The 12,093-nt window shown below is 41.2% G+C and overlaps 1 protein-coding gene across 1 annotated transcript in view; it reads right to left on the bottom strand.

Annotated features, from left to right (window-relative positions):
- Nucleotides 1-6,559: 6,559 nt before the first annotated feature.
- LONP2 (lon peptidase 2, peroxisomal) overlaps nucleotides 6,560-12,093 on the bottom strand; it is a 97,486-nt gene continuing 91,952 nt past the window's right edge. The window contains exons 13-15 of the mRNA XM_059043895.2: nucleotides 11,481-11,688; nucleotides 10,870-11,060; nucleotides 6,560-6,977 (exon numbers count right to left, since the gene is read on the bottom strand). Of these exons, the coding sequence (XP_058899878.1) occupies nucleotides 6,756-6,977; nucleotides 10,870-11,060; nucleotides 11,481-11,688 (621 nt within the window). The 3' untranslated portion in view covers nucleotides 6,560-6,755. The remainder of the gene's footprint in view (nucleotides 6,978-10,869; nucleotides 11,061-11,480; nucleotides 11,689-12,093) is intronic.

Below are 12,093 nucleotides of genomic sequence, written 5' to 3'. Positions count from 1 at the left end.
CCCTTTTTAACAACAAAAAAATGAATTAGTATTTTATAGCCTCGTGGTTAAGAGCCTGGCTTCTGCAGCCAGACTTCAGGGACTACATGCCTATGCTAGCTGTAACTCACTAATCAGCTGTGTGATCACTGAAATGAGGTTAATTATGGTAGCTACATCCAAAGGTTAAACGGGATGGATACGAGTTACCTAGGACCATCCTCCGTACATAATAAGCTAACCCAACATGTTAGTTGCTATTAGTATACCTGTAACTAGCACCATATAGTTAACTGATGTGAGTTAGCCTGAAGCACCTAGCAAGATTCTGAAATTGCCTTCTGATTGGCCAGAGATCATTTTATTTTGTGTGGTTTTTATGAGTACTACCCTAAACATAGGAAGTCAGTTAAAAATAATTTGGACTTCCCCTGACCCTCCCACCAATCCTGGATAACAAAATTTACTTCTGTTAACCATTTTCAGGAAAGAAGGTTGTGTAGCTTCTTTCCTACATAAGGATTATTTTTTGAATTGGTTATAACTTGTGCTTGTGTAGCCATTTTTGTGGCGAAACGGAACAGGTCAACCACCAATGTAAATCCAGGTCTATTCCTATTAGCATGTGTGTTTAGAAAAGCAGTTTTTCCTCATTTAGTATATTGAATATTTTTGTGGAGGTGTATCATTTGTATTTAAAATATTTTAAAATGTTTCTTTGATTATAAAACATTTCTTTGATATATGTGTTCAATATATAGACTTTGGCATACACAGTAGAGCCTGTAGTCTTATCCCAGACGACTGCAAACATTTTTATTTTTCTAGTTCTTTATGTGTATTTACATGTATTTACACACATTTATTTTGAAGTCATATAATTTGGGATTATGTAACTGTGTAACTCCCTCGCACCCCTACACATAACATGATCATCTAAGCATTTACTAATCTTGGAAAAACATCATTTGGGGTAATTTTTGTGAAGACTGTAGTTTTAGCCAGGTCCCCAGTGTTGGATATTTGCTTTGCCCAGTTTTTCCAGGTAAATTTTTTTGGCTAATTATAAATAGCCTATGAACATTTCTGTGTTTTCTGGTTATATTCTTGGGGTTCTTTTTTATTTTCTTTAAAGGTCTTGATACTCTTTTCATTGCCTTCTGGAGAGGTTTTAGTGGAAACTTATGGTAGCAGTGTGAAGGATTTTGCCTTTCCTTGTAACCTCATGTTTTGCCAGTTTATGCCTAAGATAGTAAATTTTGTGTTTGATAGGTAATAAGGTTGATACTTTAATTTGTTAACTATATTTCATATTTGTCTTCATATTTTTGGCCTATAGGGATAATGTGACCTAGAGCCGTATTTCTTGGTCCGTTTGAGATTTGATTTATGAGATCTAACTCTTGTTCTTAAATCATCTATATTTATAATCAATATTCTACTTTTTCCTATTGATGCCCCCACCCCTTCTGGTGTCTTGGTGTTTTCTTTCAGGGGATTATATAGGGTAGGTGTAGGTGATATTGTTCTTTTACATTCTTAAACTTGAATTCATCCTGTTGAACTGAATCATGAACCAGTTTAATATGGTAACGATTGTTGGGGAATTTTTTCTTTTGCTTTGAGTGATTTTTATTATGATATGTATAACTTTCTAATTTAAAAGGCCCACAATTTTACAAACTTTAAACTTAAGCGAAGCAAATGGCTATAGATGTTTTTGGCTCACCAAAAAATCTTAGTCATGTTTCCTGCCCCCCCCGACCCCCATATCCAGGAACATCTGTAATGATTCTACTAATGGAATTTTATTTCAGGTTCCTGAGTGGAAAAATTGGTTAAGTAACCCAAATTAAAAAACAAAACACTGGATCAAACTTAAACATACCTGGGGGCCAAGCCTCAGTCTGTGACTGGTACATTAGAATAAGATTAGAACACATAGGGTGAATTGAGTGTATGACCTACCAGCTAGTACTGTAGTCATTTATGTAAGTTAAATAAGAAAGGTACAGATAGAATGTTTTGAAAATCTGTAGATTGAATGCACTGCTAGAGCCTTAGTCATTCCCTTCTCCACCTACCTATCATGCATGTTCCAAACACAGAGGATGATTTGGTGGCTTACTGCTTATGATCTTAAGCTAGTTGAGTCATTTACCAAAAGAAACATTTTCCGAAAAACAGCATCATCCCCCAAATTCAAGCATCTCCTAAAATGTAAAGTGTGGGCTGTAGGTTCTAACTGCCAGGGTTTGAATTCTGACCCTTTACCTACTAACTTTGACTTAACTTTTCTCTAAGTTCCTTCTCTGTAAAGGGTGTAGTTGTGTCTACCTCATAAGGGAATGAGGATGGCTAAGTGTGCTGTAAAGTGCTTATCTTTATGCCTGGCACTATAGCCTCATTGCCTGCCGAACCATTTTCCTTAACTTTATACAGCCTTAAGAATTTTCTTTGAAAATAATTAATTTTTCTTAGGCCTTTCTAAGTTCTGAAAAGTAAAAACAATGGTTTGAAGGAATACTTGGTTTTATAATAAAGTCACATTTTGACAAGCTTGCACTGTCAAGATTAGGATTTAGCTTAAAGGGTTTTAATTCACTGCCTAGAAGTGTACTGACAGTATGTTAGAGCTGAACTTAATTAAAAAATTTTTAATACGAAAGATTTTTTTGAGGTCCAAGAATGTTAAATACATTCTTTAGCTCATTGATAGTTACCTACCATACCTAATATGTTACAAATAAGTGAATTTTCATAGCAAATAAAGCTTTTCCTACATTAAAAAAGAAACTTTTGCTACAGCTATTTAAAAACATTTCAATAGGGGCTTCTCTGGTGGCGCAGTGGTTGAGAGTCCGCCTGCCGATGCAGGGGACGCGGGTTCGTGCCCCGGTCCGGGAAGATCCCACGTGCCGCGGAGCGGCTGGGCCCGTGAGCCATGGCCGCTGAGCCTGCGCGTCCGGAGCCTGGGCTCCGCAACGGGAGAGGCCGCAACGGTGAGAGGCCCACGTACCGCGGGGGTGGGGATTTCAATAGCCATTCAGTGCATTTGCCTATTGTTTCCCTTCAGATCCTTTATAGTATTTCCTTCCTGTTTTGGTGCTTTAAAAATTTTTTTAGTAACTAATTTTCATTGCAGTATCCACTAAATGTTATTAAAACAAAAAAGCATAGCATTGGATCATAAATCATCAAATTGGATAATGACTGTACTTTTGTAGTCTTGACTTTTTAAGGTGCTGGATAAAATTTTCATGAAGATGGGCACTCAAATACAACGCAGTTTGGCCAAAATAATGTGAGCTTGAACATGTTACACTTCATTAAAAAAACAAAGTTCTTGATGTTTACATCTAATAAATAGTCCCAGACAAAATAAACTTTGGATTTGGAAGGAGAATTGGCAAAATTAACATTCTTTGTGGCTTAGTGTCAAGTCCCCTTAATTATAGGAAGGTTTTTCTCATTTCAGTGGTCAATAAAAGGAGAATGCAAAGTCAGCCCACTCTACCCTACCCTCAGCAGTTGGTTACCTCACAACATGGTAGACTTTGCTAAGGTTTAAATGTGGACCAGTCACCGAGTGCCGGGAGCTCCTCTTGGTAGACATGACTAGTCACTGTGTTCAGATGATGGGAATCAGAAACCTCTGCATTTCAAGCAACCTCTGCAACTCAGATGATGGCACTGGAAATGGAAATGAATTTGCAACCCCACTCTTCTTATGAAGAGGATCTGTACTATGACCAGAATGCAAATCTTGACTAATGTCCCGGGGAGAGAAGGAAATCTTGTGTGTTTCATTCAGCACATAACTTTTACTTCCCCTTATTTAGAAAAATTCAGGTATGTTTAGTACACTTTAAATCCACTCATTTAGTCAGGAGACCTTAACTATGGTCCAAGATTTGTAGGCTGATGTTACAATAGGATCACTCAACTCTGATGGCATCTTCTACTGTATACAGGTGATTAAAAGTGGTAAATCTCTGACATGGTTTACAGTAAGGTTCAAACAGAAGGGGCAGAGCCAAGTGAAAACCACTGAAGGGGCAGAGCTAAGTAAAAAACATGTGCCTCAAGCAGTGTAAAATTTCTTGATTACCAAGGCACTTAAACCTGTACATAGTTTAATACTTGAAGAGTTTTAGAAGCCCACATAAAAAGTGTGGAGAGCACTGGTTAAATACACAGATTCTCAAGCCCTCACCTCCAGGCCTGCTGTATTGGAATTTTAGTTAGCAGTTCTCAAAAAACCTAGCTGACTGATAGATGAGGGGTCTTTGGGAAACACTTTCACAAGCAGTGCTAGAAAAAGATACTCAACCATTAGTCATCAGGGAAATGCAAATCAAAACCATGAGATGCTTCTTTATACTCTCAGGATGGCCATTATCAATAATGAAAATAAGTGCTGGCAAGAATGTGGAGAAATTGGAACCTTGTGTGTATTGCTGGTGGGAATGTCAAATGGTGTAGCTGTGGTGGGAAACATGGGTGGTTCCTCAAGTATATTTACAAAAGAATGAAAAACAGACTCAGACAGTTGTAGCCTCATGTTCACAGCACAATAGCCTAGAGGTAGAAACAATAGATAAATGAATAAAATGTGGCATATGCAGCAGTGGAGTATTATTCAGTCTTAAAGAAATGAAATTCTGATACATGCTGCAACATGGATAAACGATGACATGCTAAGTGAAATATGCCAGGCAGATATGCCACTTACATAAGGTACGTAGAATAGGCAAATTCATAGAAACAAAGTAAAATAGTGGCTACAAGGGTCTGGGGGATGGAGGAATGGGGAGTTACTTTTTATTGGATACAGAGTTTCAGTTTAAGATGATGAAAAGGTTTTGGATATAGCTAGTGGTGATGGTTGTACATTAGTGTAATTAACCCTGAATTGCACACTTCTAAGTTAAAATGGTAAATTATTTTGCCACAATTTAAAAAAAGGTGAATAAAAGAGCTCAGACTTAAAAGCCAATAACAATGCTAGAGAAATGAAGGTCATACTGCTAATTTTATATATGTATGGGTTTTCTCAGCTCCTTTAGTAAGGAAAGGCATGCCCAAAGCCAGAGGGCACAGAAGATGCCCTACTGCAGTTCACAGACCAGTACAAAACTGCATACTCGGGACTCTTGAGGAAGAATACAGATAACTCCCACTTTTTAAAAGTGTGCTATGTTGGGTTTCCCTGGTGGCGCAGTGGTTGAGAATCCGCCTGCCGATGTAGGGGACATGGGTTCGTGCCCCGGTCTGGGAAGATCCCACATGCCGCGGAGCGGCTGGGCCCGTGAGCCATGGCCGCTGGGCCTGCGCGTCCGGAGCCTGTGCTCCGCAGCGGGAGAGGCCACACCAGTGAGAGGCCCGCATACCGCAAAAAAAAAAAAAAAAAAAAAAGTGTGCTATGTTGCCACTGCTGGGTGGGACGAGGCAGAGCAAGGTGGGTATGGATTAACTCCCTCTGCTTGCTGAAAACATCATAGTTTCTTCCCTTGTAAGATGATTGTGCAGAAATAATAAAATCACAGTAGTGACAGTCAATGAAATGTTTTCCAAGTTCCCGGTGCTTGCTCTCTCCCGCTGGCCATGGCCCTAGGTCTGCACTTGTCCTCCCAGAACACATGCAGATTTTTACCACCAGGTCTGAGCACAGTATTTGGGTAATTTGTATATCCCATTCTTACCCAAGACATTCCAAAGTATCTTTACATATCTGTTGATATATTTTGTAATATAAGACTCTGAAGTCCATTACTGGCTGGAATAATGATTAGAAATTGTTCCGTGTTATTTTATGTTGCATTCTAACTGTATCTTCACAATAACACTGATGAGTACAGTTATTTGCATTTTAAGAAAAACTAAGATACAGGAAGTTCAAATGCTAGTAAGTAGAAGAGCCTAACTTCATAGTTATCCATATCCTGGACCGAGTCAAAGACGAGAGGCATGGAAAGGCTACCAGAACTAGGGATTGGCACAGGCAAACAAGCAACACAAGGGGAGGTGGCAGGAATCAGGATGCCAAGCGTAGGGACCATCCCAGGATGGACGGCTGCCCCCCTCTGGGGACTGGACTTTTTTCTAAGATGACAGGCATTCAGGGCCAGTATGTTTCTGTCATGTAGGCCAACACACACCACTCTGCTGCTTCCCTCAGCAAAGGAAGGGTAGGATGTGTAGACCTCATCACAGAGTTTGCTTCTCTTGAGTATCTTCCCAAAAGACTAATAGTTGGCTATTATTTTCACCTTTGCCCAGTTCCCCTTCTGATTGCTTTCGGGGGCCAATAAAGTCTACAGGTGAATCTGCTATGGTAATGGTCTATCTCAATGGTTCTTGACCTTGACTACACATCAGAATCATCTGGGTGGCTTAGTAAAGCAGATTGAGTCCCACCCCCAGAGTCTGCTTCAAAAGGTCTGCTGGTGGGTTTTGAGAATCTGCATTTCTAATAAGTTCTCAGGTAATACAGATGCTTCCGTATGGAACCACAAGAGAACCACTGTTCCATAACTTTCCAGGGACAGTAATGAGCCCATTCAAGACAAGAATTCAATTCCAATTTAATCAATTTATTAAATTAACATTTCTGTAATAAACACTAGCCACCACTTGAGTCAGGTTTGTTACTGCTGTGATTAGGTTCGCAAATTAGGGACATTTTACTTACCCCTGTGGGTGTGAACAAAATCACCCTGTCAGTACCTTTCGGCACTTTATAACTTAAAATTCTAAGAAGTTGAGATCTGGGCTTACAATTTGCTATTTAAGAGGCCAGGTCTGGTGCTGACAGTAAAGCCACCATCAAAAGCTGCGTTAAGAACTTCATCCAGGCAAGTTGCTGTGACAAAACTTAAATCCTGCCGGACATTGCCTGGGATTTCTTCAAGGTCTTTCTCATTCCTCTGAGGAATAATGACACGCTTCAATCCCGCTCTGTGTGCTGCCAGCACTTTGTCTTTAATTCCACCTACCTGTAAGGAGAGAAGAACGTTATTAAGGTTTATGATCATCCTCAGGCTGTGAAAGAAACCCTGACCCACCTTTCTTTCACTGCTATTTTAAAACATCCAAATCATCTTCCGTTTTGCTACAGCACGAGCTAGGAAAGGCACTAAAAAGGTTAATAATAAATTCTTTACATTTCAATTAGTATTATATTAAATCCTTTTAATGGAAAATTCTAAATTTTTGACAGGTATGAGCACCTCTTCTGTCTGCGATTCTCTTTTATATTGTCAAGGTTAACATTTATATTCCTTTCTGTACTCACAACAATCTTGTTTATAGGTTGATTCTGAAAAAGCATTACATTATTTTGACCATAAATACCATTCCGACAGAGGTTAATTGCATGCCAGGATTATTTTCTTCTGTACAGGTTTAAAGCAATGACCTCCGTGCCGTGTGATGAAGAAAACATCTAGGCTCTTGTGGTGGTTTTAAAATATGTCTAAAATGGTCCCTTCAGAAGGTGGAGTCTAATTCCCCTCCCTTGAATGTGTGCCAGGCTTAGTGATTTACTTATAAGAGTGTGGTGGAAGTGATGCTGTGTGACTTTCAAGGTTAAGTTAAGTCACAAAAGATAAGAGCTTCTGCCTGGATCTCTCTTGGATCTCTTGCCCTTGCAGGTAGCTCAGGTAGCCCAGGTGTCTGAGGTCACCCCAGCAGTCCGGCCAACCAGGACCAATGTGCAGTCAAGCGAGTGAACCACAACAGAAGCAGATGCCCCGCCCCAGCAGCCTTCAGATGACTGCATCCAGGCTGGTATATGACCACATGATGAGATACCCTGGGCCAGAAGAGCCCAGCTAAGCCTCTCTTGAGTTCCTGCCCCACAGAAACTAATAATAATAACTGCTGTTTTGGGGTGGTGTGTATGAGTAATAGATGACAGACCCAAGTCTCAGTCACACCACCCGGAACACGCAACCCCTAGAGACAGCCCTCAGAAGCCTGCTCCCACCTGTGGCACCAGACTGGCTGGGCTCTAGGCCTTTCTGCACAGTGGCCATCGTACCACACTGTCACTCTCTTGCCAGGCTTTTCCTTTATGCTGCTGAACAACACTTTCAACGTAACTTCTTCAGAAAGAGTGTGAGATACACGGATTCCCTGCACATATGGAAATGTCTATCTTGCATTCACATTTGATTGACAGTAAGGCTGTGTATACAAGACTTGATTTAAACCCATTTTCCCTCAGAGTCTTGAAGGTGCTGTGTATCTAGGGCCACGGATGAGAAAGCTTTTTTCTCGGTGATCTGTAAATTCATGAGGATGCAATCCTCTTTCCTAGTTGGTATAAGGCCCTTTCAATCTGAACATAGCCTTAAATTCTAGGAAATGCTCCATTATTTCCTTGACAATTTGTTCTCTTCCATTTTCTGTTTAGTTAGATGCTGGATTTGTCAGATTGTTTTTTCTATTGTTTTTTTCTGAATAGTTCATCAACCAATTCCTAAAACCATTCTTTTAAATTCAAGAACTTTGTCTTATCCTCTGTTCTTGAATTACGTTTTCTCCAGACTTAGCAGGTCTTTCTCTTAAATGCCGTTGCTTTTCTCCATGTCTCCCGTAATAGTTTAAAACTGAAGGCTTGGGCTTCCCTGGTGGCGCAGTGGTTGAGAGTCCGCCTGCCGATGCAGGGGACGCGGGTTCGTGCCCCGGTCCAGGAGGATCCCACGTGCTGCGGAGCGGCTGGGCCCGTGAGCCATGGCCGCTGAGCCTGCGCGTCCGGAAACTGTGCTCCGCAACGGGAGAGACCGCAACGGGAGGGACCGCGCCGGTGAGAGGCCAGAGTATCACAAAAAAAAAACAACAAACAAACTGAAGGCTTATTCAAGCTGCTGTGGCTTCTCCTCTGCTTTGGGTGGGGAAGCCTTTACCTGCGTGCAATTTGCTCTGAGTGCAGGGGACCTAGTGGAAGAACCATTTGTTCTATGGAGATTTCAACGAATCCCCTGGTTTTCATTTCCCACCCCCTTCCTTTTCTCCTGGTCTGAACCTTCTGGCTCTGAGCCAGTGCTTTTCAACAGATTCCTGCTGGGAAGACTGTCTCTACCTCCAATTCTGTTACATCAGCTGGGGACACTTCTATCTTCTAGAAGTTGGCTGAACTATCAGCTGATGGCTCCCCACTCATTTTTTTTAAAAAACATCTTTATTGGAGTATAATTGCTTTACAATGGTGTGTCACCCCTCATTTTTTTAAAAAAAATATTTCTCATTTATTTATTTTTGGCTGTGTTGGGTCTTCGTTGCTGTGTGCGGGCTTTCTCTAGTTGCAGCGAGCGGGGGCTGCTCTTCATTGCGGTGCGCGGACTTCTCACTGCGGTGGCTTCTCTTGTTGCAGAGCATGGGCTCTAGGTGCACAGGCTTCAGTAGTTGTGGCACGCAGGCTCAGCAGTTGTGGCTCGCGGGCTCTAGAGCACAGGCTCAGTAGTTGTGGTGCATGGGCTTAGTTGCTCCGCAGCATGTGGGGTCTTCCCGGACCAGGACTCAAATCTGTGTCCCCTGCATTGGCAGGCGGATTCTTAATCACTGCACCACGGGGGAAGTCCTCCCCCCTCATTTTTTTTTTTTTTTTTTTTTTTTTTGGCGGTACGCGGGCCTCTCACTGTTGTGGCCTCTCCCGTTGGCGCAGCACAGGCTCCGGACGCGCAGGCCCAGCGGCCGTGGCTCACGGGCCCAGCCGCTCCGCGGCATGTGGTATTTTCCCGGACCGGGGCACGAACCCGTGTCCCCTGCATCGGCAGGCGGACTCTCAACCACTGCGCCACCAGGGAAGCCCCTCCCCCCTCATTTTTGACTGTTATAATTTATTCCCTTTATTCCTTGCTTAGCTTACCATTTTGAACTAGGAAACTAAAGAGTTTATTGTCAGTAAAGCACTTGCTCATTTCCTTTTAGTAGTACAGCTAGTATCAACCACTACTGTCACTAGAAATGCAGTAGTTCTGGGGTAAGGTGAAGAAAAGAGAGCAACATTCCTATTGAGTATAGATATACCGTTATATCATAGTAAATAAGGTTTAGAATATGACTTTCTGGTTGAATTAAATTTAAAAAATCAGGGAACTGAGAGCATTTTTTGTGATTCTAATTGGTGATTCTATGACCTACTTTCACCATTACCTCATAAAATAAAGGCGTCCTCAGAATAAAGAACATTCCTTTTTTTCTCATTTTGCTATTGAACCCACCAAAACTTTATTGTAGTCTGGTACTGCTAAATAATGACTTAAACCTCTAAATGATCTCTCAAGTTCTATGCATTTTTCAGTGTTTTTATAAGTAGTTATGATATAGGCTGGAGCCCTGAAGCCTCATACGTACAGAACTTTTTCAAAATTTAGCAATTAGGCATTGGTTAGTCTTTACTACAATTTCCATTTTATACTACTTCTTTTCTATATATTTTTAAATCAATCTATCAATTACAGTAATCTAAGTTATCTATAGGCAGATAAGAGGTCTCACAGGAATTCCAAAAGGTGAGAACTGGGCTTAAAGTTTAAAAATAACTACCATCCTTTTTACACACATGCCATATATTTAACAATTCATTAACTAGAACAAAGCCTCAAATCTTCACCTGAACAGCTGATATTTCTGGTGACCAGACTGATATTTTTTTCTTTAAGCAAGTCTTCTTTTTTAGTAGAAGGGAAAACATGGGGAAAATTGTCAGTTTTTCCTTTATTTGATCAAAATTTAAAAATCTGAATTACAGATATAAAAATTTAATATGTGTTTAAAACTAAGCTAGGCAAACCACTATTAATTTAGATTTTAAAATACTATTAATAAAAATTTTAAATTAAAAAATTTAAAAACCATATAAATAGGTTTCTTCATACATACTGGAAGAACAAGACCTCGCAGTGTGATTTCACCAGTCATGGCTACATCTGAACAGACCAGCCGCCCACTAAAAAGTGAGGCGAGACAGGTTGCTATGGTAACTCCAGCAGATGGTCCATCTTTTGTGACAGCTCCAGCTGGGAAGTGCAGATGGATGTCTGTGTTCTCAAGAAGATCAAAACTTCCAGAAGCTTTAAAAAAGGAAAAAAGGATTTTGATGTAGAGAAATTAAACCTGTTTTCTTTTTCTCCGAAAAAAGAAAATCAAAGAGATAAAAATGAAGGTTTCGGGTGAATAAATACTTCAAAATATTAATGGGCAGTATAAGTAAAGTGGGGGTCTGGAAGAACAGCTTCATTCTATTCCAAGTAGCAGGAAAAACAAAACAAACCCTTGGTGTCAGTTTCCAGCTCAGGTTCCAGTCAAACAGTCCTCAACTGGGAACTAGAATGTCCACGGGAATTCAAAAGCAAAGGTCTGTGCTTTAAGGGGTAACTGGATCTGTCTCTGAACTGTGGGATGCCTCCTGGGTCACGATCCCAAGGCTCTCCTTTGCCTGCAGCTGCAATCCCCCCCCCCCCACCCCCGACTCCCTGGGGTGGGCCGCTCACCATTGGTCAGATGGTATTTCTTGGCATTGCTGCGGAGCCAGCTGATAGCCAGGTGGGCAGACTCCTTCATGACGTCCCCCAGCTGGCCGGTCAGAGTTAACTGGCCTTCGCCATCCATCCGACTCGCCTCCACGAACATGATTTCCCCACCTAAGGGAGTCCACGCCAAACCGATCGCCACTCCTGGTTGACTCAGACGCTCAGACACCTTGAGAGAAAGAAGGAAAATGATCGGTAAGGCCAACAAGAGCCGAATTCTTTTCAGGCTGACCTAATCACAAGCGTTCGCTCCTCCTCAGAGGGTTTAAGCTTAAGCTGCACCTTCAAGTACTTACTACTGCACATGACTTGAGCCACATAGGGCTTTTTTGCCAAGAGAAACTTTGGCATTTATCAGGAACAATTTTACCTTAAAGTATGTGTGAATGACTTTGACACTTAAGCACCACATCTAGTTACACATGCCCTAATTTCCAAGGAACAAATGCAATCATTTTATCTATCTCAATGCTTTTATTAGGCTGCATATTTAAAAACACTACAGCACCGAACTTCATTTTAGGCAATCATGAATTTGCTTCTGGAAGTAGAAACGTTCTTTTCAACATACTTT

Source organism: Kogia breviceps, chromosome 18 (assembly GCF_026419965.1).
Source record: "Kogia breviceps isolate mKogBre1 chromosome 18, mKogBre1 haplotype 1, whole genome shotgun sequence".
NCBI lineage: Eukaryota > Metazoa > Chordata > Mammalia > Artiodactyla > Physeteridae > Kogia > Kogia breviceps.
This window is presented reverse-complemented; position numbering and strand designations above follow the sequence as displayed.